The sequence below is a fragment of the Nestor notabilis genome, unplaced genomic scaffold (genome assembly GCF_000696875.1).
Source record: "Nestor notabilis isolate BGI_N333 unplaced genomic scaffold, ASM69687v1 scaffold8106, whole genome shotgun sequence".
In the NCBI taxonomy this organism is placed as follows: Eukaryota; Metazoa; Chordata; class Aves; order Psittaciformes; family Psittacidae; genus Nestor; species Nestor notabilis.
In genome coordinates this window covers 22,609-49,494 of record NW_009934223.1, presented here as the reverse complement: position 1 = coordinate 49,494, position 26,886 = coordinate 22,609, and the positions used below count along the sequence as shown (strand labels likewise).

General features: G+C 38.0%; 1 protein-coding gene across 3 annotated transcripts in view; it reads right to left on the bottom strand.

Annotated features, from left to right (window-relative positions):
* FAM193A (family with sequence similarity 193, member A) overlaps window positions 1–26,886 on the bottom strand; it is a 47,745-nt gene that overhangs the window by 4,747 nt on the left and 16,112 nt on the right. For 2 of the 3 annotated variants that reach the window (XM_010017222.1, XM_010017224.1), the window contains 13 exons: window positions 26,394–26,538; window positions 21,567–21,644; window positions 19,758–19,870; window positions 19,363–19,605; window positions 17,228–17,381; window positions 16,947–17,126; window positions 14,253–14,504; window positions 11,637–11,835; window positions 10,079–10,351; window positions 9,471–9,753; window positions 8,145–8,331; window positions 6,120–6,350; window positions 2,073–2,916 (listed from right to left, as the gene is read on the bottom strand). In XM_010017222.1, the coding sequence (XP_010015524.1) occupies window positions 2,073–2,916; window positions 6,120–6,350; window positions 8,145–8,331; window positions 9,471–9,753; window positions 10,079–10,351; window positions 11,637–11,835; window positions 14,253–14,504; window positions 16,947–17,126; window positions 17,228–17,381; window positions 19,363–19,605; window positions 19,758–19,870; window positions 21,567–21,644; window positions 26,394–26,538 (3,182 nt within the window). Of the gene's footprint in view, window positions 1–2,072; window positions 2,917–6,119; window positions 6,351–8,144; window positions 8,332–9,470; window positions 9,754–10,078; window positions 10,352–11,636; window positions 11,836–14,252; window positions 14,505–16,946; window positions 17,127–17,227; window positions 17,382–19,362; window positions 19,606–19,757; window positions 19,871–21,566; window positions 21,645–23,884; window positions 23,934–26,382; window positions 26,539–26,886 lie in introns of all 3 variants that reach the window. The other variant, XM_010017223.1, reaches the window with a different exon arrangement.

Here is a 26,886-nt window from a genome sequence, read left to right as displayed (position 1 = left end):
AAAGGCATTCCTGGTAGTTTAGAAGTTGCACGTCTTTACTATGCAACCTACTTCTGAACAAGCAGAAAGTCCTATAAACGCAGGGCTTCCCTGTATAGTTTTCTTCAGCCTGTTCATAACAAGCAGTCAAAACACTTTGCCAGGATGGCACCAAAAGTAATAACGCTCACTGCCTTAACACCTCATTTTAAAACTCAGTTTACCCCCCCAACTTTGTTACCCTCTTTTCATGTCGGCTTCTTTTTTTTTCTTTTTCAATTACCCTAATTCTTATTATTTTTTCTTAGTTCATTTTTTGTGTCTTTGCTAATTTGGTACACCAACCCTGTCTCTTTAAGAAATTTCAACTAAATGATAATTGTATATCTCAGTATCTTTCTTGTAGTTCCAAAGTGAGAACTACTCACAGTAGTGATTCAGTCCCGACTCTTCGGAGAGCAACACAATTACCTCTTCACAAATTCAGAAACCTGTCCCTAAGTTTTTTTCACATTTAAATATTAGTTTTCAGAAACTGTAACTGCACTTGATTTAAGCTGCAGAAAACAATTGTGAGGGGCAAGGAGGGGGAAAAGATGCAGGGAGCTACCTGCATTCTCCTACAGTAAACACCATCTACTGTCTCCACAACTCTCCTCTTCAACACTTTCTCCCTCAAATGTCTACAGTCTTCTCTTTCTGTACCTAATTCTAGTTTTCTCTTGCTCCAATGACTGGAGTACATTCCTTCTCAGTAAATTAATAAAACAAAACCCAAACACCACCACAACACAGTATGCACAAGAATAAGGTATCAGAGAAAATGGTGCAATGCTGTATCACTAATTGACATGGATGGAAACACTGAACATAAGAGTTAAAGACTGGAGGGCTGACTCAACCCAACCATGAATCCACAAAGTTGGGCTCTACACCTAGCACTTGCAACAACCAGGAACTGGATTTACGTTTTTGTAACAAAGTTTAATAAAGGCAAGTATTCTGAAACACTGTCAGAGACTGCCAAAGGATTAAGGTCTTGCATCTTCACAGGCTTACCACACAGAACAGCACTGAGAACTGCAATATTGTTAAGTCCTTCTGGTGAATGGACATTTAATTTATCCACCACTATCACTCAGCTACCAGGTGATCCCAGAGGAATGACTAGGTGCCCTGAGCAGACAGACATACATACTGCAAAATAATGCCATTCCAACTGGCAGTCCCAGTAGGGATCAAGCATGTGCAGGAATAAAACTGGTGCCCAACAATGGCAGTTTGACTGTCATGCTGACAAGGCCAACCAGTCAGCACTTGCAGGTGCTTCTCAGTTCTGCTATTTAGCTAACAAGATGCTTTCAGGAAAACAAAAAAATCCATTGTGAAGTAAATTCTGCAAGTGCGACTGGTTGAGTCAACTCAGTCTTCCATAGTTTATTATTTCTACCAGATAAATAATAAAAAAAAAAAAATCCAGCAAAAACTAACATTCATGTGGAAAAAACACTCAATATTATTAACTGATTGACATCCCACTGTAAGTTTTCACTCTAGCAAAAAGAATACAATAGATTAGTTTTTGTATTTACTTACTTACCTGTTAATATAAGAATTATTTTCACTGAACAAAAAGCCTATTTATTCACTAATGACCATTCTTTGGCTGCAGAATCCCCTTATTTTCCATGCCCAAAGAGTAAGACCAACTTTAGACTACACTCTTAATGCTGTATGAGAAATAACCTTGCTTTTAAAGAAGTTCAAAATGGATTTCAGCATAATATTGCATTATTTTAAATACTTTAAGCAAGATAGGTTTTACAGAAAAGGCTTTCTTCACTGACAAAACCACCATACAAACCCAGCAGTATATGCTATTTTATTAGTTCTTTAAAGTATCCTACACTTCTTTAGTAACTGTATGCATCTCCTAATTGTTATAATTACAATGACTTCAGTTCTCCCAACACCAGTTTTTCTGTTTCTCTAATTTACACTGGCAGGGATGACTGAAGATAAAGATTACAAACTTCTGGATTTAAATGGTAACAACAAAAACCAACCCAAGTTCAAGTTTCTTATACACTTACCAATTGAATTGTTGACTTTGTCCCCTTTTTTCTTCTTGTTTTTCTTGTTCTTGCCTTTTGGTTGAGGAGAATCTGCAAGTATTAGCTTACTATTTTGTTGCTGCTCACTTGGTGAAGGGGATTCACTTGTTACAGGTGCTTTCTCTTCCTTTACATGATTCAGCTGTTTTTTGTTGTTATTGTTCAATTTCTTCTCCTCTTTTTTAGGTTCTGCAAGTGTTGGGAGCTCTGCTGCTTTTGCTTTGGATTCTATTTGGTTTCTGGTTTTAGTCTGGATCTCAGCTGCTTTGGGGGATTCAATAGGCTTTTTCACTTGTTCAGTACATGGTTTGTTTATCTGCTTTAGTTTCTGTTTGCTGTTTCCTTCTTTGTGTTGATGCATAATATCAAGCAGAAAAGAGAGGGGCTCATGCTGCTTTACATTCCCTTCTTTCTGATAAAGCAGCTTTGAGTCTCTAGCGTTTACAGGATTGGATAGTTCACAGCCTGTCTCTGAAACCGGCCTCTGTTCCGTATGGTTCACGTGTCTTGACAGTGAACCAGAGGAGTTTTCTATCTTTTCTGATTGCTCAAGTGCACCATTCTGAATGTCTTCAGGTGTGTTTGGGACAGATTCCTTCACTGCCTGGCAGTTTCGAGTAAGCATGTCCACTTTCTGACAGTCTTTACCTGTTCGTTCTTTCTTCTTTTTCTTTACAGCCCTCAACTGCTGAAGTTCTTGAAGCCGCTGTAATTCTTGTTTCAGCCTCTCTTCTTCCTCTTCCTCACGCCGCCTCTGTTCTTCAAGCAACTGGTGGTGCTCCCTCTCCCTGGCTTCAGCTTCAAGTCGAGCTTTTTCTTCAAGCTACAAAATAACAATAGGTTTATTGAAAGTGACAAGTATTTTGGAAATTAGAGCTTAAGGGACTATTATGATTTTTCTTGATGAATGTTATAAATCCTAGGATACTAATATACGAGCATACTTCATCCACAAGTCTGCACAGCAAACAAATAACTATTTATACAAAAGCTGCCCTTTAAAGTACACCAAAATCCTTTCTATATCTCTATTTTCTATGTTTCTGTAATATATCTGACTGTTGTTAATTCCAGCTGCTGATCTTCTCTTTGCTACTGCTAAGCCTAACTCCATATCTAAGTTTTCTACAACCTCAAAAACCTGCTGAAAACAAATCATTCAACTTCATTCTCAACAACTGTGTGTATTACTAAAGCAACTCAGCTTTGCATCATGTTGCACAGATTACCTGTTCTCTTGGTATGGTAGCGGAGTTGCTGTTTCAGTGTTCACAACCATTAGGAAAAGCAATCATTAAAAACATTTTATGGTAAAATAGTAAACATAAAAGTTACATTAAAAGTTGTAAAAAGTAATAAGGATGGTTAAGTTCTCTGTTGCCAGCCATAAGTTCATTAGCCACATGAAACAAAGACGCAGGATTTTCTTCCAGTCATTACCGCAAATGCCTAAAACTTTGCTGTGCTGCATCATAAGCAAAAAGAAAGTCATGCACTGAGAATGATCATGTCCATTTATTTTCTTGCACACTTAGAAGTGCCTGTATGTGATTACTTTTTGACAGTTACAGAAGTCAGCAGTAAACCCTACTAGAATCTTCCATTTCTTATACTGAAACTGCATTGCAAGAGTAAAGTGAATTTCATTTATAACTCACTAAGCCCTCAAGTCACCGAACAGTGCTACGTAAGAATATAACTTGAGAACATCAGAAATTCCAAAGCCATGGAAGTATTTAAATAAAAAGTTAGGGCCAGGAAGGAAAAGCACAAACAAGAAATATTAACAGTGCAGTAAGACAGAGTGCATATCAGAATTCAAAAACATTCAGCGACCAATCTCGCTGTGCCTTGAACTTTATACCAAAGGCTGATGATACTTGAACTGCAGTAAGAAAGGCCAATTTCCTGCTTGTTCAACTTATATAAATCGATAAATATTTCCTTTGTTAACTCAGCAAATAACCGTTTTCAAAAAATAATTTCACTATTACACATGGGAGGTGTTTTTTAAAATATTTTTGTCCATTTCCATTTGAAAGCAACTTTCACTTCCCCCCCCCCGCCCCTGCTCACTCTCTGCATCTTGCCACTTCATTCAGGCTTGGGATAGCCCTTCATGTCAACATGTGGCACAGCAATTAACTTCTTTCAATCAGGACAGCAAGGTGACCAATGCAATCACTCTAAAACCAACAAATCTTGACTTTTCATCTCTCATATAAGCACCGATCTTATGTTGCCTGGCTTCCTACAGGGATATTTTATCAGTCAGGTGAAGTTCCTGATGACTGGAACAAAGGAAACATAACCCCCATTTTCAAGAAGGGGAAAATGGAAGACGTGGGAAACTACAGACCAGTCAGTCTCATCTCTGTGCCTGGCAAAATCTTGGAGCAGATTCTCCTGGAAATCATGCTAGGACACATGAAAAACAACAATATGGTTGGTGACAGCCAACATGGCTTCACTGAGGGCAAATTATGCCTGATCAGTTTGGTGGCCTACTGTGACAGGACCACAGAAGTGATGGATAGGGCAAAGCAGTTGACATTGTCTACCTGTACTTGCTCAAAATGTTTGACACTGTCCCACATGACATGCTTGTCTCTAAACTAGAGGGACATCAATTTGATGGATGGACCACCCGGTGGATAAAGAATTGGATGGATTGCCACACAGAGAGTTGTGGTCAACAGCTCAATATCCAACTGGAGACTAGTAATGAGTGGTGTCCCTCATGGGCCACCTCAGTCAGCAACATGGACAGTGGGATTGAGCGCACCGTCAGCAAGTTTGCTGATGACATCAAGCTGTGTGGTTTGGTTAATACTCTGCAGGGAAGGAAAGCCATCCAGAGGGACCTTGACGTGCATGAGAGGTGGGCCTGTGCTAACCTCATGAAGTTCAGCAAAGCGAAGTGCAAGGTCCTACACCTGGGTTGGGGCAAGCTGAGGCACAGCTATAGGCTGGGTGGAGAAGTGATTCAGAGCAGCCCTGCAGAGAAGGACTTGGGGGTGTTAGTCAATGAGAAACTACACATGAGCCAGCAGTGTGCACTCATAGCCCGGAGACCACTCATGTCCTGGCTTCGTCAAAAGGAGTGTAACCAACAGGTTGAAGGAGGTGATCCTGCCCCTCTGCTCTTCTCTCATTATATCCTACTTGGAGTATTGTGTACAGTTCTTGTGTCCTCAACATAAGAAGGACATGGAACTGCTGGAGCAAGTCCAGAGAAGGGCCACAAGGATGATAAGAGGACTGGAGCACCTCCCATACAAAGACAGGCTGAGAAAGTTGGGGCTGTTCAGCCTGCAGAAGAGAAGCTGCGTGGAGACCTCATAGCAGCCTTCCAGCATCTGAAGGGGGCCTACAAGGATGCTGGAGCGGGACTCTTCATCAGGGACTGTAGCGATAGGATAAGGCGTTATGCGTTTAAACTTAAACAGGGGAAGTTCAGGTTGGATATGAGGAAGAAGTTCTTTACTGTGAGGGTGGTGAGGCACTGGAATGGTAAATGTTCCATCCCTGGCAGCGTTCAAGGCCAGGTTGGACAGAGCCCCAGGTGACATGGTCTAGCATGAACCATCCCTGCTGCCCATGGCAGAGGGTCTGGAATTAGATGATCTTAAGGTCCTTTCCAACCCAAACCATTCTGTGAATCTATAACTATTTTCCCAATACAGAAACATTAGTTTTCTAAGTTCCTCCACTTTTAAATGTCAATTCTACAAAACAATCAAATTCTTAACATTTCTAACACTTAGGGATAGCTTTCTAAACTGCAGGAAATTCCAGTATCAATTGACTTGCAACAAAATACATGACAATGGCATTGCAAGGAATCCTCCCAGTCTACTATGTAACTCCTAAGCTAGCTGCGTAGATGGAAACAAGCAGTGCACCACAAACCACGCAGAAAACAAACATACCACTAATATGAAGTCAGTGTACACTGGTATACTCACAGAGAGTGCACAGTTTCAAAAACATGAGGTCTACGATGAACGTACTTTCATGTCTTACCTTTCTTTGCTTATGTCTGGCTCGCTTGGCTGCCCGAGAACTGCTTACTGGTTTGGTTTCAGAACTGTTTATGAACTGTAGCAAGTCTTCCACCTTTCGATGGTCAACGACACTTTCCCTTTCAGAGATCTGATCTGGTTTCTTCGGCTGTTCCTCTTTCCTTTTTGTTAGTCGTAAACGAAGCTTTTCTCTCATCTCTGCGTAATTTCTACTGGTTGGTGCAGCTGGAGGCTGAAGGACACGAGACAAAAATGCAGTGACTAAATGTCAAGTTCCACTGATGTAATACTTTTTAGATTTTTTTTATAGACCTTTGAATAGCTTGGAAGCTACAAACCTGAATGTCAAACTCCTTTTTGTTTGCTTGTGTTCCTAAAAGTGCATTTAGCAGGCAACAGACCTGTCAGACTTGGTGCTAGCTTGTGAACTGTATTTTCTAACTGAAAGAACTGATCTTGCAGATGAATGCACAAATAGGAAGACAAAGATATACCTTTAAAAGGTGATGAGTATACCACATTTAAAAATCTGAAAGGAGTAGGTATTTGCTGCTGTTCCCATTTTCTATGAAGTCTGCTTCAGAGTCTGGGCTACATGGGCCTCTGGGCTGTAACTGCGAAGGCTTGACTACCCTGCACTGAAGCATGCCAGCATACCCTCCAGCACTCACACATCAATAACTTGTTAACACTGCTGCAAGTTGAATCCTTGCATCAAGTTTCATATCTGTATTCCTGTCCACTGCCTCTTGAGTCCTCATTCCTCCTCCCCTCCTGCACCAGATCTGGCGCCCATCTTTTTGGAGCTACACCACTACAACTCATTAAACCAGCACAACAAAGCTTATTAACCTAAAAATCCTGTAGTGTTCTGTCACTTCACGGAGAATGCAATCAGATGACTATCAAAGACAGATCAACCATGGACATGGTGGGAACATAAAATAAGAAACAGGATGGCCTCCCTGCCCCTTTCAGCCACAGGACAAGGACTTCGAACTCACTTCAAACCCTAAAATTAAACTGCATCTGATCAAATACATTGCAAATAAACTGAGCTTTTACTTCAAATAGGAAAAAAGTGCCAGAGACTCAAATTCTACTAGTTAACTCATTATAAAACAGACTATATGTAGATTTACAAATTAAGCCAGCAGGAAAATGAAATTTTAAGTTAAGAAAAAATTTAATGTAGCAACTTAATTTTAGCATTTCATTTGTGCAAATGAAAGGATATGATTACAAGAATTCCCTAGACGTATTACTGGTATGAAGCTAACTTAAGGATGTTTCAAATGAAGTATTAAAATACAGAACATAAGGGAAAGTATTTTACATAACCTGAATGCTTTAGACCATTATAATTTCTTAAAAACATGCTTTAAATACAAATACAAGTCAGTGCCTACAAAAATGAACCAGTAAACAATATTGTTTGTAACACTGAAAACAGGGAAAAATGCAGTTTGGGTTTTCCTTTGATAGAAGTGTAATTTAAACTTACATTGCCTAAGTTCTAGGTAAGAGGACTTTCTTTTTCACTTTCATTTTTCTTTTCTTTTTTCAAAATGAAGTTAAAGTGAATGCTTTGAGAATTACTATTTTTACAGATGGTAGAATGGCTCATATATTGCCACAAACATTAAAAGAAGTATCCTATATTAAATATCCTTTTACCCAAACTCATTATGTTATTTATAATTACACTACTATATATGAGTGCATGAATTTTCTGAAGTGGTTCAATGCTCATTTGCAGTTTCAGTCAAACATGGCATCTACTACTCAAGTCAGCTGGTTCCTAAATATTTTAGTCATTTTTATTGCTCGAGTTGTTTGTAACTGGAAATGTTTGTTTCAATTCTTCATTTCAAAGAGGAAAATTACATTCTAACCAAGCTTCTTTTACAACTTCTCTTGAGTCAGCTCCAGGGCCACCTCCTTAGTTGCAGTCTGAGAAATCACACACATTCAATGATGAGTTAGTTACAAAGAAAAGCAAATAAATTAAAATCCAACAACTTACTCCTCCATGGCCGAAGAACTCACAGTAACAGCAGTCACAGTATTTTCCTTCCTTCTGATTTGTGGATGTTGAGGTACTGGAGCTATGCTCTGAACAGCTGTCTTCATCTTGGCTCTCCTCTCCATCATACTGTTGATGATCATAGGTGTTACTGTTCTCACAGCGATGGCCCTCACAATCAGGATCACTATGTTAAATTAAAAAAAAAAAGCTTATAAAAACTCTAGATTATAATAAGTAAGGTATTTGGAGAAAAAACAAACACAAAACCAAACAACCCATATAGTGTTGTATGTACATCTACCAGGAACAATGAGTTCCAAACTGGGCTATCCTGCCACCAGTGATGCATAGAATCCCAAAACCTTCATCCAGTAGCTTGCAAATGGAGATGCTAAAAACAAAGCAGCCAGGAAAGATGATAAAAGCAGAAGTGATTTCTAATAACTCACTTAGTGACTCACTGAATGAGCAGCCTTGAGAATGAGTTTTGGAACTGTTCTTCCTGCCTTTAAACGGGTAAAATAGTTTCAGAAGTAGTGATTTTAGCTTTTTTAAATGGAATGGTTTTGAAATTACTGCCTATCTCATCACTTGTGGCCTGAAGAGAGCTGTGCAGTTGTAAAGCACTCTAATTTCTGAAATCCTCTGGGTTTAGGTAGATTTTCAACCTCTTACATAAAAAGTTTAAGGTCAGGTAAACCTAAAATGTTCCCATTACCCTGTTTGCACTTTTATTTTCAAGGGGAAATACTAGCATATCTTTTCAGTAAGCAAGTACGTGGAGCATCCTTCCAGACTACAACCACTGTGCAAATGGTGGGTTTGACAGCTAAGGAGTCTTAAGCGGAGTCAGGAAAATGCAGGTTTCTTGCAGGTTTCAAGACCATGCATGACCTTTTTATAGTCTGAGCTAGATCTGTCTACATAGACTCCTTCAGTTTTCACAGCTTTTTATTCCAGCTTGCCATGTAATAACAAAATGACAGAAAACAGATATATTATACAACAGGTTTGTGTCTCGGCAGCAGCAATCACTACTGGCAATGACAGTAAGAAAGAATAGAGCTTGACTTAATCATCCCAGGTCACATTTCTGAAAGGGAGCAAATATTTGTTTTTAGGCCTCTGAACTCAGTAAATAGATTCTGCAATGGAAACTGTATTTGTAAAGTCTCACACCAAGTTACATACAAAGCATCTAAACTTGGTCTCATTTGCTGAGCACATAGACAGGTCTTCTTTCACACTAGAACCAGTGGCAAAGGAGAATAAGTATCTGTATTTGAATTTCCCTTCTATCATACAAAAGAACAAGAAACTTACCTGCAGACACTTGGTGGGGCACTTACAGAGCTGTCAGTGGTTGAAGTAGGAGGTGCAACTGTAGTAGGACAAAGACCTGAATGAGGATCCACAAATCCAGGGGCTGTTGCAGCAGTTTTGGGGAAAGAAGGAGCAGCAAGATTTGGAAGATGTGGTGTAGAGGCTGGAGACAGTGCAGCAGGAGACAGTGAAGGAAGTGATGCTAAACTGGTAGGACTATTTCGTGGTGCAACTGGTGCAGAATGTCTATGGTCCTCTTTATTAATATTGTGGAACACTTCACCTAAATTGGGGAAAAATGCTTACAATTAAAACCAATTAAAAGTCTCTATTAACTACCCAGACAATCATGCAGAGTGCCGGATGTTCTCAACTTCTCTAAAAATCAGCAATATTTCAACACCTTTCTATTGTCAGTTCCAAACGCTAACATCAAGGTCTCTTGCAAAATTCTTTAATCCAGGAGCACAGAGACTAACTTAAGAGTGAGAACAACAATTAACAAAAATCATTGAGATACCTAATATTACTAAAATAAACACATACAAATCTTTCCAGTTAGCTAAATGTACTTGAGTCAGTTACTAAGCTGTATATGAAATCCTGACCTATGGATGAAGGTCTCTTGGATGATACTTTGAATTGGTTGCTGCTTGACTGCACTGTAGTTGCTGTGCAGGAGACAGAAGAAGTGGCAGAAGAGGTTGCCATGACAACTTTATTAGCTTCCATAAAGGCATCCTGGAAATTGTACAGACATTTCTTCTTTGCAGCATTTTTTTTCTCTTTGCTGTCAGTAACTGCTGTAGCTTCATTGCTAGACGTAGTAGGAAGTGCTTCAGGTCTTACTTCCGAGAGTGCTGGTGCTAAAATATCACTCCCTTCAATTGAAACACATGTAGTAATTAGGAATCACAGAATTATAGAGTTGGCATTTAGAATTAAACATTTAATAATTTAGACACAGACTAGAAAGGATCTGTTGCTAACGTCGGCCTGGCAGGATTTGTGAAGTGATAGTCCTTTCCCTCTCCCTACCCCTAATACAGCTGTAATAAAAAATGCTAAGAAGTTCCAGGGCAGAATTCACAAACCTTAAAGCTAAAATTGTAACACCACTTTTAAATGTGTGTTAACAAGTAGCAAAGATGCTACAGGTACCTTTATCCACTTATAATTTTAAAACTGGACACCATTTTACATTAACTTCAATATCTGAAGTCCAGGTTAGCCATGCAACAATTACAAGCAGGAATGTCATATCCTTCTGCCAATGTAATGACATAAATCTTATCATCACTTATTTGAAATTCCAGCTAACTACAGTAACATCTTTGTGACAGACCTTCCACACAAGCTTGCCACTAACCATCTGTTGGAACAGCTACCCATAACCACACATTTGTAAATGGATGAGCTATCCTACTGGGCAAGCTTTCTGGATATTTTTAATGACATTCTTTTTAAAATATCACTGTGGTAGCTTGACACAAGTTAGCAGCAGATCAGTCTGAGAAAAGCCAACACACAAACCCAAACTTCCTTTTTCATACAAGTCAAATAAAATAAAATAGGCGTTTCAGTATTTTATATGATATGATTGGAAAAATATATATATAGGTGTGATATATATACATATATATATATACACACACACACGTATGTTATCTTTCCTCTATTCTCTTTCACTTTAATCAGTAGTACTTCCAAAGGCTTTTGCTTGATTTATGCCTCTGTCTTTTTGAATGACAATGCAGTTATCTCTGCTATGATACGTAGGAGGATGTAGTACTGTGCTACCAGCACTCTTGTGACCCTGTAGAAAAAGAGCAGGTCTTTGTGGCAGAAGACCAAATTATTTAAGTCTCCCCTAATTCCCATTTCTTTGCAACCCTAAACTTCTGAAAACAAAAACACTTCTACAGTGACCACAGGTGAAAGAATATGTGCTATTCTTTTGCTTTTAGCATCCTCTCCCCAATATGTAAGCATTGATTTTTCAATTTTCTATTCCCATTGGAACAGAAATTGCAGCACACATCTGCCAGAATCCTGTCTTATAAACCCATGATGATGAAACCTACCATTCCTGGAAAAAAGTGCCTCACTCCATTTCAAAGCATAAGGCTTTTAACTAGTCAGTGCGAAGTAGCAACTAACCCTCACCAGGAATTGTATCAGGCAAAAATGTAGCAGGATTCCAGTTCTTGTCATTCATCATCTCTGATCCCCAAAGACTTATAAATTTAGAGCTATTCCAATCTGGAGTGCTCCCAAAACAGCTTGGATAAATATGATCTTGGAGAGATGCGTTGAATACTTGATGCTTGTTTGTATGATTCTGAACTGGAGCTGGCGGTAATGCCTACAAAAATAAAGAGTATTTTCCATATTAATATTCTGTTTACTTACACAGTCACCCCAACAGCAATATTCAAATCAGAGTGTTTCAATTGTGAAGGCCATTATAAAAGGTGTAATAAACAGTATTTCCCAGAATGATAAAATACTGGTTTGTTGATTTTTAATGCAGATAGTACATTACACACATTGTATGTACATGTATATATTTGATAATCAGAAAATTTGCTTTTTAAACTGATGAATACAAAAGCGTTCTCCAAAAATACTTGGGTTAGTATGTACTGGTAGGCCCTCATTTTTAATTAAAAACAGTATCTGTATGAACACAGAACTTGTTAGGAATAATTACCTTTCAAAGCACAAGCTGCAAAAACCAATCCTCTGTGACATGATAATCATTACCACATAAAACAATTGTGATAAAGGGATTACAAACACTTCAGGACTGAAAACAAGTGCAGTAGAAAAAGAAATAAAACACTTATTTGAAAACATAATTTTAAAGTTGATTATATTCTTCCTTTTTTTTCATCTCGAAGTATTAACAGGATCCCTTCTTAAAGCTTAGCAGGCAAGGAATGTTACTTGAAATGTTAAAACTTAACAGGCAAGGAATACACCTTTTTATTTTAAGTAACTGAGGAAAAAAAGGGAACACTTGTTTTACAGGGGCAAGTTGTTCTGGCTTATCCCATTTCTTCTGGCTGAAATTGTCAATTCACATTCTAAAACGTAACTTTCTCCCAGAGACCTTGTGCAATGCAAGCATTATATTCAATTACTGTCAATTTTACAAGAAGACAAGGTAAAGTGAGTTTGCTCTATTTTTGCATTATATTTGGTTTAATGAAAAAGTTATATAGAAGTAGATATAGATATTAAAATTATCAGCTGAGTCAATAACATTTCAGACATGAAAGTCTAAACACTCATGGCCAAGCAAACTACTTAATATACTCAGTCTCCTTTCTCTATACAGAAGGATTTTCACCATCTGACTAATGGTAAAGATGGGAGGGGCTAGAATATCCTGCATTAAAGAAAACAGGTACACTTGGCTACAGAGAAACACTTCACAGGGCAGAACAGCCTACCCATGATGAACCATGCCTGATCCAACAGGGCTTGTTGGCTCACTCACTACCAGCTCTGCTGAATTCAGCTAGCTCTTCAAAGGCAAAACCTCCCTAAAGCTTCAGCATCCACATACGTCTTTCCAGCTCCAGCACAACATAAATACATGGAGCCCAGCTGGTTGAAATGCTGTGCCAGAGCTAATAGATCTGGCCTGCATTACAAAGCCACTCAGTGCTAGCAGCCTGCTACTCTGCATGGGGCTTCTGGTGCAGCCGTGACAGTGCGCTTCAGGTGTTCCACTACACAAAGGTCTCCTAGAAGGAAAGACAGCAAAGGTCAGGGGTGGGAGCTTGAGTAGATGGATGGAAGCTTGAATAGATTGCTTAAGGGATGTAAAAAGAGCTCTGGAAGGGTGGCAGAAGGTGGGTGCAACAATCAGGGGTTTCAGAAGAACAGCAGCGGGCTGTTGAGAAACGGCAGGGGCTGGCACGCTGGAGTACAGAACTGGTGCACTGCAACAGAGATAAGGGACACTTGTAAGACAGGAAAAAACAAAGTGGATGTCCAGAAGGGCTGTAAGAGCTACGTAATAGTCACTTAAGTGAACTAATCTACTCTCCTTGCAACCACAGGATCACTGGACTGAATGAGAGGGAGACAACGGGAATATGTACCTAATGACAAAGGCTTTGCCCCTTCCAGCAGCACCCACGGTTCACCTGATTTAAACAGCACGTGAAACAACAGTAATTCCTGCTTTTGACTGATACTTATGAAAAGCTGTCACCTGGTCCCCACATCTGTCTTACTTTTGGGTCAAAAGAATTTTGCAAAACCTGCAAAAGCAGCATGTCATCTTGAAGCACAAAACCCCTTACAAATAGAACTCTGTGCTTCAATATTCAAAAAAAAAAAAAAAAAAAGAAGAAATCACATTTTGAACTGGAAACCTCAGGATATTATTGCCGGAATGGAATATTAAATTCTGACCTTCAATATATATGAAATGAAGATTTAATTAGTTGCATTGCACAGTGAAGTCTCGTCACTGTTTCCACCATCATTCAAGACTCCTTTGACTACATATGCTTTCTAATCACAGTAAGGAAATTATCAGTCTGTCAGACAAAAGCTACCTTCTGCCCTGCTGTATGAACCTCCCACCAGTTCTGTATCTGTCCTACTCCCTACCTCCTGCTATTCCCTACAAAAGGGCTACTATAAACAGACAACTTAAAGCAACTTTCACGGTTTCACTGGTACACAGTCATGCTAGTTTATACAGGTGTACAGCATTTTTCCTGGGATAAGGATGCATCCCATCTTCTTCATCAGGCTTACCTTACTGTGTGTAAAGGGAGAAGCTGTGTACAAGGTGGGATGGATAAGTGGACGAGGCAGATGAGGAATTGTATGCAATGGTATATGTCCATGGATGTGAGGATAAAGATGAAGTGCAGGATGTGCAGGTTTTTCAGGATTCATAAACTGGTGGCCAGCAGGCAGGCGTCCAGTTGCAAGTGCAGAGGCTGTTAGTCCTGAGGCTTCTTGTTTGCAAACATGACATTCACAAGCATTTGGACCTTGGTCAGCCTGTAAGAAAAAAAAAAAAAAAAAAAAAAAAAAAAAATTTTTTTTTAATTTATTCAAAAAAAAAAAAAAAAAAAAAAAAAAAAAAGTATTTTTTTCAATCTACTCAAGAGACAGTAAAAGACAGTAAAATCAGTGATTTACCCCATCCTTTTTCTCAGTAATCATTTTGCATACAGCAATTAGTATTTTCAGAACATCCACAGAATCCTTTCATCTAATACCAACTGAAGAACCTTGTAAAAGCACTGGTAGAGGATCTTTATTTTAGTTAAGCAAAGAATGTCCTATAAATTGACAGCATTTCATACTACACAGACATTGAATGTCCACTATCAGTGACAACAAGCAAGATGCTGATACAAATAATCTAGAACAGACAGGAACAGGAACCTTGACAGCATTTGATCATTACTGGGCAATTAATTACCCCACTATAACAAAAATAATCAGATTATTATTTTCCACTATTTTCCAAGCAAATGGAAAAACAGTAAGTGTAGAAACCAGTAACAAGCATTAATTAGCTGATAAAGCTGGAAGCAGTCCTAAGCTGCCTCAGGCAGAGCACTGCCAGCATGTCAAGGGAAGTAATCTTTCCACTCCTCTCAGCACTAGTGAGACACTCCTGGAGTGCTGGCTCCAGTTCTAAGCTCCCCAGTATAAGAGAGACATGGACATACTGCAGTAAGTCCAGTGACAGACCACAAAGATGATTTAGGCCTTGGAGCATCTGTTGTAAAAGGAAAGGCTGAGAGAGCTAGGACTGTTTATAGCCTCAAGTCAGAAGATTCAGGGGGATCTTACCAGTGTGCATCAGGTAAGAGGAGAGGAAAGAGGACAGAGCCAGAGTCCTCTCACTGGTATCCCATGAAAGGACAAGAAGAAATGAGTACAGACTTAAATACAGGAAATTCCACTCAAGCTTAAAGTGTTTAGTTATGAAAGTGGTTGAACATTGGAATGCATTACCTGCAGCGGTTCTGGAGCCTCCATCCTTGGTGATACTCAAAACCCAACTCAAAACTGCTGACCAACCTTCTCTAGATGACCTTGCTTTGAGCAGGTGGGCTGAACTAGACCATCTGCAGATGTCCCTTCCACACTTAACCCTTCTGTGATTGTGTGAAGCAGACATTTCTAATGAAAAATTTCATAATAGCATCAACCATAAGAAATCCATGGCCTATTAAAACCTTTTACTGATCTCAAAGTATTATTAACCTCTGCTGTCTCAAAAGACTTCAAGCTTCCAAACAAAAGCAGCCCAAGAAGGAGCAGCTCCATTTCCTTCTCTCAGCTCAGTACTTTTTCCTGCTGCTGTCATTTGACATTTCACTGGAAGGTAACTACCAGAAGCAATACCAGGAACACTTCCCAGTTGCTATTTTTCCTAGTACATTTTTCCAAAAAGCAACATTAGCTAACTTAGCTTTCTAGAAAACGATTGACAGGTGGTGTTCTTAAATATGCCTTCCTCTCAGAAACAAATAACTCTTCATTATCACTTAAAAGCATTACAGACTTTGACACAAGGTATATTTGAACAACCAAAGATTTTATAAACCAAGTAACAATGATGGAATTAGGTGTCTATAGAAGAAAAAATAACCTTCTCATAAAAACAGTATTATCAAGAAACCCTAACAAGTGAAAATGGAGATGTCAAACAGTATGGTGAGATTCAAACTCCAATTCTGACAAATCTTTGGGTACTGAGCATGAAAAGGAATCCAAAGAGAAATAAACATACAGACTAAATGAGCAACCCCAACAGATAATGCCAGAAAATCTCAAATGCACGTGACATGTACCAGTGAAATCAATCACTTGAATGCAGCATTACAGGATATTCAGCCCTGATTAGAAAAATCAGACTAAAAAAAGAATGTCATTAACTTCCTCAGAATAATTATAAGAAAATTCTTTTCCTCAAAGAAAACAAAAAAGAGAAAGGTTAAATCTGCCTTTTAATCTTGCATCTTAATTTGCTTCCCTAAGGCAAGTAAACTTACATAATTTTCATTTGATTTTCTACAACAAATGCTGAATCTGTTTACCAGTTTCAAACTAGTTTGACAGTGGTCTCAGCCCACGTTAACATTATGCCATTGGTCGGCCATCCACAGGAAAAAAATCTCAACATACTAAAAGTAGCTTACTATGTTTAACACATGAGAAAACACTTCCAGTGGAAGGCCTTACAAACATCCTAATCACACAGGAACATGTAATGGGAGCTCCCACCTGACTGTTGTCTAAGCTCTCAATCCTCTGATGTGGATTCCTTTGTACAGTAAGCAATAAAAACGACTGGTATGTTCCCTCTCAAAGCAGCAAGCCTGTGTTGTAGCTTCAGGGTAACTCAGATTAAAATGTATTATCATTCAAGCAGTCACATTTAAAAATTAATTTACTAGAAGGGTTGCTTTTAGATTACTATACCTGCTGACTGGGGTAAGAAGGTGGTGGACTATCCATTTTTGCTTCATCTTTCCTCAATGCCCTTTTTCCTAGAGACATTTCCTCCTTTTGAGTCCCTGGTGGTTCACCACTGCTCTCCCCATCTGCTTCTTCATCATCTGCTTCTGAGGAGCTGCTGCTAGTACTGCTCACCTGTGGAGACTGGACAACATTAAGTCATTAATACAGGGGTGGAGGACCGGCTTTTCTCCATCGAGCACATCCAACTGTGAGAAGAACATACGACACTGTAAATGCTGTACCTCATCTTTCAGTGCCATGTTTTCACCTCCGCCATTTAGCTCACTGTGGATTCCATTCATGTTGGCTACTACCTCTGCATCATCGTAATTATTCAGTGGGTAGATATCAGCAAATTTTGCTGATAATGGTGCAACATCTTCATCATCACTACCACTGAGGGGAAAAGAGGCTTAAATAAATCACAGTGCACAACGACCTCAGTTATTATGAAAGCACGTAGAACACCAAAATGAAATAAAGTTGTAGGAATGTTCCAATTAGGAGTCAAAGGATTGTATTCCAGCTTCTTGAACTGAATTTACTTTTTCAAGCAAGAAAATAAAGGAACCTGCCATATCATCCAACTCAGTATAACAGTTGCATGCCTGAACCTGGATCGAAAATAAGCTTCTCTGCTATTTCTATGTAAAGTATTTTTCTAACAGTGTTTTCTGACCAAGAATCTATGGAACTACTAATTACAAGTTATGTACGATCTAATAATGACAGGATATGTATGATGTTTAATTTGACTAAAAAAAAAAAAAAAAAAAAAAAGAAAAAGAAAAAAAGAAAAAAGCAGCAAAAAGAAGCCTTATGCCAATGCCTTCTTTTACAGAAAGTGTCAACTGGGGGGAATTAAGTTTTTCCATACATCAAATGTCAAATCAGTATCATTAAGTAGGGAACATTGAACACATCACAGTAACTCTTAAATTTCTCAATAGCAATTAGACTATTTGGAGACTAAACTCCAAAACTACATGGTTTTCATAATCTGCTCTAAAATGCTTAATGGAAATTTCTTCCATACAGACAGCTAGTAAAAGAACACGAGTGTTTAATTACCCGCTCCAGGGAGGTGTTACAAAGATTGGTTGCTTCATGTTTCTACAGCAACCCAGAGTTCTTAAAAGAGCTCTTAAACTGTGTACTTTATCTTTTTGCATTCCATGAGATACAGTGCCAAAATTTAATTACATGATGGCACCATCAAGCATATTTCAAATGCGCAGTAAGGAAATAAACCACAGTAGATATTATGAGACATAAAATGGCCCTTCCCCAAGGAGCAGTGGTATTTCCCTAAAAATAGGCTTCTTACAGTAAATAATACTTGGATTCAACTGAACTAGCTTCTGAATAGACAAACGGAACAATTTTGGACAGCTCAGCAAAACTAACAAGAGTTTACAGAAACTGCAAACCAGACATTTAAGAATATGTAGCTAAACATACCACCACGTAATCTGTTTTCAAGTGGTCCCCAAATGGGTTCAGAAACTAAGGTCCTGTTATGGAAGATTAAGTCATTGATGGTAGATGCAATGGTAAATGTTTAAAGGAAATGGAACTCAAGTCAAGTGATATTCATCACACATCAGCACTGTCCTTGTTCATCACACCATAGTAACACAGAACACTAATGCCAATTTCCTTGACTGTACTAACAACAGGGAGGTATGTCATTAGTCTTACCAGTTTTGGTTTTTTTAATTATCCCTTTAGAATATCACATGATAGAGAAGACTGCTGTTTAGCTGTACCCTAACCATGTACAGAAGCCAATCTACCAACCACTTTCAACCCTTCGAATTATGGAAGGGACAGAAGTCTACCATTAGACTAATGCCTCAAATCTGATGGTCACTGTCATCTGAACAAAAGAAAGAGGGAGACAGAAACTTCTGATAGGGACAGTAATTTTTGATGCAAGACTTGAGTTAACACAACTTCAGCAATCCTAATAAAAGCTTTTTTGGAACTAAAGTGATTCATATGAAACTACCATCCCTCAAGGAAAAATCACCAGTTCCCTTCACCGTCTAAGGAAATGTGACATTTTAAAATGATGCTCTGAAATAGATCAATATCTGATGTCCTTGCAATTGCAAAGCAGAAAAGTACATACTACACACACTTCTAGCCATATTGTTAAATCGATGTCTTCAGAAACTTTGAAGAACCTTACCGGATTTTTTTTACTTTATGTTTGCACAACATGAAGCACTGGAGTTGTGGTCTGCTGAATACAGGACCATCATTAAATGATTTTGAGGCAAAATTAGCCTTACATGATGATAGTCAGCCAGCGCAACTTGCCTGCTGAAGTTCATTTCACCACAAAGATTTAAAACAGAAAAAAAACACTTACAAAGTTGGTGCAGAACCATTATCTGCAAGGATCAGTCTGGGATGTTGCTGAATTGTAATAGGCGAGCTGGAACCTGATCCTGAACTTGCTGAAGACATACTGGGTGGGCGGATCTCAGAGAGATAGTCCGGAGCAGAATCAATTTGTAATGGTAACTGGTTAATGTGGATATCATCCGTTATAGGAGAATCCATGATGCCACACGTTAAAATGTGTGAAAGACTGCAGTCATCACAAGTACATCTGTTCAAGAATTAAGATTAGATTTTTATGACCTTGTTTAAGTATCATTAATTTAAAATAACCACACTCTTTGTTCCAATAATGTATTTCCTTTTTCCCTGAACAAGAAATTAATGATTTATTATGATTTCATATTAAAAACATCAGCTCACCTTCTTCTATAATTACAGTTGGGACAGTCAGGCATGCTCAAACGTGATGACAGCATGTGTCTCATTGTGTCTGTGAAGTTGTTCTCCCCAGCTAGTGCTTTCTTGTTATTAAGCTGAAGTAAATTATAAAGGCAGTGTTTTAGTAGGGCAAGACTCTCCATTAACAATTCAATGGCACATCATGATTAACACGTTACATAATCAAAAAGGGTTCTTTGGGTAAAATATTTTAAAAGCAGAATAATTCAGAATAATTTCATGAAGGTGGTGTTTTGATCATGAGTGAAAAAAGGAAGAAGTGCAAAGCTAGAAACAACAAACATATGGCAGTGAAACTCTTCAAAGAAAGTATATTTCTACTATGAACTAGTAAAATGACTAAGTCCATCTCCTTGACTCATTTGTATGTGCATGATGCACGGTAGTTCCGCTGATGCACTGTGACCTTTGAGTAGTTCTTGTCTTGTTTCATGGTAAGCACAAAAGGACACTGCTGACAAATGGAGAATGCAAATGCACCCTTAGCTTGCAAAAAAGAATTAGGACTAATTCTGTAGACACAATGGATAGATGCAAAGAACAAAGTAGCTATCCAAAACAGGACTTGACTGCATTAGTGAAAAAATACAATCTAAACAACATCCACCTGGTAGAGGCCTAATCCTAAAAGCACCTAATTTCATTAGATACCTACAAACCTTAGGTTAAACAAGGATGTGCCTAAGCGTCCACTTCTATAGATGCACAGACCTGATCCTTACCTAAGCAGCCACGGGCTTACAGTTCACTTAAGGCCAATTAGGATCAAGGAAAAAGAGGATTCTTCCTCAAGTTCTGCGAGAAAGCCCTGTATTCCAGATGTTCTAAAGACATGGTTAACACAGGCTTATGCTCCGTATTTGAAAAAGTACATACTGATGACTGCTTTGAGACATTGCCATTTTAAGCTTAAGCTTAAGTTTATTAAAATGTACTGTCATACTTTCTCCTTCCCTGGCTCACGGCTCACATTTCTTTCTGTGCAGTGGTACAGGCATGGAGAGATTCCCCATTCTGACTTGACTCAGCAGAGTCACACTGTACTTTTACGGAAACCATGATACATACTTGATACTAGGCTACGGAAAAGAGTTCTGAGTCTTAAACAGCAGATATACTTTTATAATAAGGTAGGAAATCCTAGTGTTCCTCTTCAGCTACAGTTTAAAAAAGGCAGATAGTTCTGCTCAGCCTTTTCCCCACAAAAAGGATGTAGGAGCCATCTCCAGAGCCTATCAGATACAATCATTTGCCCTGCTACTGCGACTCACACTCCCCAGCTTTACACACACAGCTCTTGAACACAATATTCCCTATCATGGCCATCAAGGCAGCTCCACACTCAATGTATTGGCTGTTTTGGACTGCACTCTAAGGCATCCAAAATTCCTCTCTTATTGTATAAAGATTTTGAATACCTGGTATTCAACACCAAGACTATGGTGCTTAGGTTTTTTCATTTACCTAATAAAGCGATTTACCTCCTTACAGAATATAAGAAATTGCTTCATAAAGATATGCTAGTTAGTCAAAGTCCAGTAGGTTATACCACTAGCACTGAGATTATATATGATTACATACTCTTCTTGGATCTTACTTTTATTATATATACTTCTATTATAGCTGACCAAATTTCATACCTGGCATAGTTGCAGAATAAGATCACACAGAACTAGTACAATATACTACACTCACATGTTTGCATCTTACAAATACACACGAAGCTTCTGGTGTAACTTAATATGGTATATAAAAAAAAAAAAATCCTACCTGCTCTTCAATAAAACGCCTCTGTTTAAAAAATTCCCAGTCCTCCTTTAGCATGCGTTGTTTTGTTTTCATTGCCATCTAAAACAGAATTTAAGGAAAACTCATTGATTTGATCATAGAAAACCTACACTGTTGTCTATCAGTTTCATTAAACCCAGCTTGCCTCTATTATTTTGAAAGTAGTTACATACTTAGTCAATGCGAAATGTATTTTATTTGCTAATCATTTGAGTCACTTAAAATTTTATATGTTTGCACTATTTTTCAGACAGATTTTCCCAAGTTATTCCTTACGTTAAGATTTATTTTCATGAAGTATTTTCATAGCATTTTCAATAAAATGCAATTGGCATTAGATCCTCAACATCTCAGACCCACTAACATCCATTAACACCTAAAGCTACAGAATTTTCAGCAAGGCCTCAACACAGGCTCAAGTGCAAATTCTGATGTACCACGTGTGGAACTAACCACCCAACCCAAGAGTTAAACAAATTAGAAGTAGTGACCTAAACTAACACTATTTACACCACTTCTCTCCCTTGATGCACTTCATGCTCATGATTTACCTAAGGATGGAGAAATATTTTATAATTACTCATCCCTGTATCACATCTCCATAAATGCACATAGAGCCTGTAACTTTTTGTACACAAATTCTATTTTTCTGATTTAATAAATAAATTAACTCTGACAGAACACAAAAGCTTCCATGAATTTTAACACATCAAAATGCAAGAACGAAGTTTCTCCTGCTGTACCTTCCAACAATATTTTAAGAGCACTACTTCATCAGTGAGGAAAACCAACTATCTCTGTTACCTTTTACAGTTCTTTTTTTCATTTACTTTATTAATAAAGAGATCTACCTCCTTACAGAATGTAACAAATTGCTTCATAAAGACGTTAGTGAGCCAAAGTCCAGTAGTTTATACCACTAACAATCTTATTTATTGCCCCTTCTTCAAAAACATGCCTCCAGAAATTCACACTTGATTAAAAGTTTAAAGTTTTACTTTTAACCTAAGTGTATTATTGCTATCATTATTATTTAACTTGGGAAAATGAAATTCAAAGCTCAAGATTCGAAACAGTATTAAGTGGTAAAATTTTGCTTAATGAATTTCTGAAACAATCATGAGTATGTAATTCTAATTAATACTGTGGATTTTTATCTTCCTTGTTCCAGTGAAGTTACATTAACATAAAAAAAAAAAAGAGCTTATCATGCACACATGTGTAGGTTTTTTTTAATACAGCATGCATGAAATATTCTTGAACCACTGGTAAAATTTCTTAGACACACTAAAAAGTACTACAGAGCCTGCAGCCAAAAGCATCAGAAATTTCATCCTGGCTGTACTACCAGCTTCTGAGAACCTTTGAGCTATATTTACACACAGCAACACTCACTGTTCTAGGTGCCCTGCCACCTAGCTGAATCCTTACCATCAATGACAGGCACCTACATTTGCTATACATTATAAGCGAAGACTTCAATGCCAAAGAATGACGTTTAAAACAGCCAGTGCATTAACTGGGAGCTGCCTACTCAAGCATGCCAAGAAACATTAAAATTGAACATCATGGTTTAAGTCTTGGTACTCTTGAGTATTAATGGGCTTAGGGGCTGAAGCTAAAACTTTTCTTACTTTCAACTTCACAACCTTTCCAATACCTCATGTCTGCAAGTATCTTAAGTTATTAATTACATAAATAATTGAAAATCACTGTCCCCTCTTGCTGTTCCCCAATGAACATTTCAGCAGAGCAAAGCAGCTGCAATACAAACCAAATCATTTGTGCTCAAGAATTCTGCTAGGGAGTGGGAGACAAATTCAAATGCCATCAGAAGGAAAAATTTACACTTCGGTCTTGCACATCTGCACTGAATATGCTACCACTGCTGCCCAAAAGAGAAAACAGGTCAACTACCAACTTCTTTCTTCCGCCCTGTTTATTTGAGGGTTGAAAATATTTGAGATCCATCAGACAGGATATGGTAAAGTGAGACAGGCAGGTGAACAAGTATTTTTCCATTCTAAAATTGATTCAACCATTAAACAAAGCCATCAATTTGGTTGGAACTGACATGTACCAGTAGATCACCTGTGAGAATTCTTATGTTCGTACAGACATCACAGGATGCTTGTTGCTCCCAAACTTTGAAGTCTGTATCAAATGTGAATAGCGCGTTTTGAGCATCCCAAAATTCCACCTGTGAATTTGATCTATTTTCCTAGTCTGTTTCTCTAGAAATAATAACTCCTCTTGTCACAACTCCCAGTACTGAAAAATAGTGTTTCAATTATTTGTACAGCCGCCATGAAGAGAAAAAAAACAACAATTGTGCCTGTCAACTTTTTCCTACTACCCTGACCAGGACTGTAAAAAGCAAATCACACATGAATATGGAGAGACAAACAAAAAGCTCTCTTTGGGCTGTTGTGGAGCTAGGCAAAGACATTCCTGTATGCCTTTCTTAGTGGGAGCCATCGTAAAAACGAAAAGGAAACACTTTCACACAAAGTACGTATGACTATCTTACACACTTAAGCCATTACTTATAAAAACAATCCAGATATATTTAGTATCTTCTGAGTTAAACGTAGTTGAAATTTGGTAATTTGGTAATGATCTGGAGGTACAGGCTGTACACATTTAAACTCTTCTATATTCCAGATACCCTAAACATCTTCCTCAGATTTTACCACATGTTGAATACAGGTGCTGATATGAACGAATCCTTATTCTATGTTTTATCACAGTGTGTACACATGGTGTAGCAGTGTATTAAGTTACAGCTGTGTCATGCACAGACATGTCTTACATACTGTTCGGAAAGAAAAACCAAAACAAAAAACCCCACAACAAAAACCAAACTAGTATTTGCATTGTTTGCAAAAGATACTCACTTCTCCCACGACCCCCCAGGAACAAGTAACATAGCATGTTACATGATTGTTGTGGAGAATCCATTAACTGTCTCTGCTGATGCCCTATCTAAAATTTGGGGTATAGTTCCACAGTAGATATGAGGATCATTCTTAAGTTTTCCTCTGTGATGGTCTGTGTTCTAACCTTTGATAAACTAGCAATAAAATCTCATGATTTTCTTAAGCCAAGGGGTAGCAAATACTGAACATGCATTCACTATTAATATCCACAGTAGCCAGGTTTTCTGATTTCTACCTTGTTGTCAAAAGTATCACTGCAAATTTGGATAAGATGGTCATACTGAATTATGTATTTTTGATCAAGAGAGTATAACCACAGGTTATCACCAACACAGATTTAAGGAACAACTGTGAAAATGTTTCTTCTATGTATAAATACTAATAAAATATCAGTATCTCCTTTAAAATTTGATGGTTTATGTTTTTAACCTGTTTCCCCTACATACCCCCTCACAGGGGTATTTTTTGGTCATCAAAAAAAAAAAAAAAATCATCATCAGGGTAGAGTTGATTTTGCAGTGGTGCAGATCAACCAGTCAGAAGCCTGATACAAATGTGACTACAAAAGTTCCATCTTTTGAAAAATAAATGTATGATGAGAAGTGAACTGGGCTCCCTTTCTTACTGGAGAGGCAGTATCAGACAGCCATAATACCCTGACACCATGGGGAAAACAACTTCTAGTACCACAAAATGAGAGATGACGAAATTTTACTGAACTGCAATCAAATACTTAGGTACACAAAAGCAGCCAGACTAAGAGAAAACTTTGTAACTGATACCTTACAGATGCAGACTCCAAATATAGAACGATCTCTAAAAATAAAATTAGTTACGTCTTGTCTCTATCTTGAATGTACTGGAATTAATGGCAGAAGTTCACTCAAATCGTCATGACAGGAATAGTTTCTGAAGGACATGTACAGTGTACTATAAAACTTTAAAATGTGTGTGTTATCTATAGGAGTAACATAGCATTACTAAATCTCAAATTGGATCTCCATATTCCTAATGCTCATAAAACTTCAAAGTACAAGAAAAGCTCTATAAAATTCTGTATTTTCAGTTATTTCCAGACATATTCTTTCTTCTAGTACACTTAAGATTGAGCTAAAGAGTATTCAAAGCCTTATCCTGAGGTGTTTAAAAAAAAATAAATTTCAAGTTCTTTGAGCATGAGACAAAAAGCACATGAGCAATTTTGGAAGAGTACAAACAACCACTTGCAAAATAAACACTTATTTTTCAAAAACTTAAGCTCTTGACAATGTAGGAGTCAGCACAACGTGATTATTTTCTGAAACTTAGCACAAACTCAGAAGAATCAGCTATCAGAACATACACTTAATTATGAAAGGATAACTTCAGAGAACTCAAATATTTATGTAGTGAGACTGGAGTCCTGACTTTGACAGCTGTACAAAACATTACCGTCACACTACACAACATGCAACAGTTTTTAAAAGCAAGCTCTTCCTCTGCATTTCATTTAATGCAATTAGTATTTTGGAAGTTTAGAGGGTTTTGTGGGGTCGGGTGGTTTTATTTCTTTTCCTTTTCCTAGTGACATCTACAAAAGAGTTTCAGATTACTGTGCTACAAATATTACCGGTTAAAGTAATTAAAATATGTTCAAAGACCATCTCTAAACAATGGCACAACAATGTGCTTCAACAATTTAAAAGTTTAATTTCTGTACAATTGCCACTGCTATGTTAAGTGTTCTTTTCTATTCTGAAAGACTGACATCAATGAGAAAGGTTACGTATTATTGCTTCAAAGCTCTGGATAAAAATACCTCACTGGAGGCACAGCCTTGTATGGGCTGCTCCCTACATAATCATCTTGAGACTGTTTACATGATGCTTACCTGTTCATCAACATAATCATCTATTCTTTTCTGGCATTCAAGCCATGCTTCAGCAACTTGACCCATTTCCTGTTCCAGCTGATGATACCTTTGTAGCAAGGTACTATACATATCTTCACTACAGGAATCATGCGTTGTTCCAAGCCTGAAAGTTCAAATAGCACTTGTTAGAGAAGACGCATTTCACTGGAAAATCACACTTTTATATTCTGACAGCCAAGAAAGTGTTGTTAGAGTGCAGTTATTGTTACACCTAGGCCCATAAAGCTGCTTGTGTCCCAAAATCGAGTATTTTTAGACATTTTTCAAAAAATATCCAACTGCTTGTTCCAATGTTCTTTAACCAACAATAACAAGAATGTGGGAAGTGCAACATTTCTAGAGCCTCTTTCCCACACGCAACCAGATGTCAAACCTACTGAGCTGTATTTATTCCAATTTTGTAGCTTGATATATTTATCCTTCCAAATTCTATGAGCTAAATACACACATT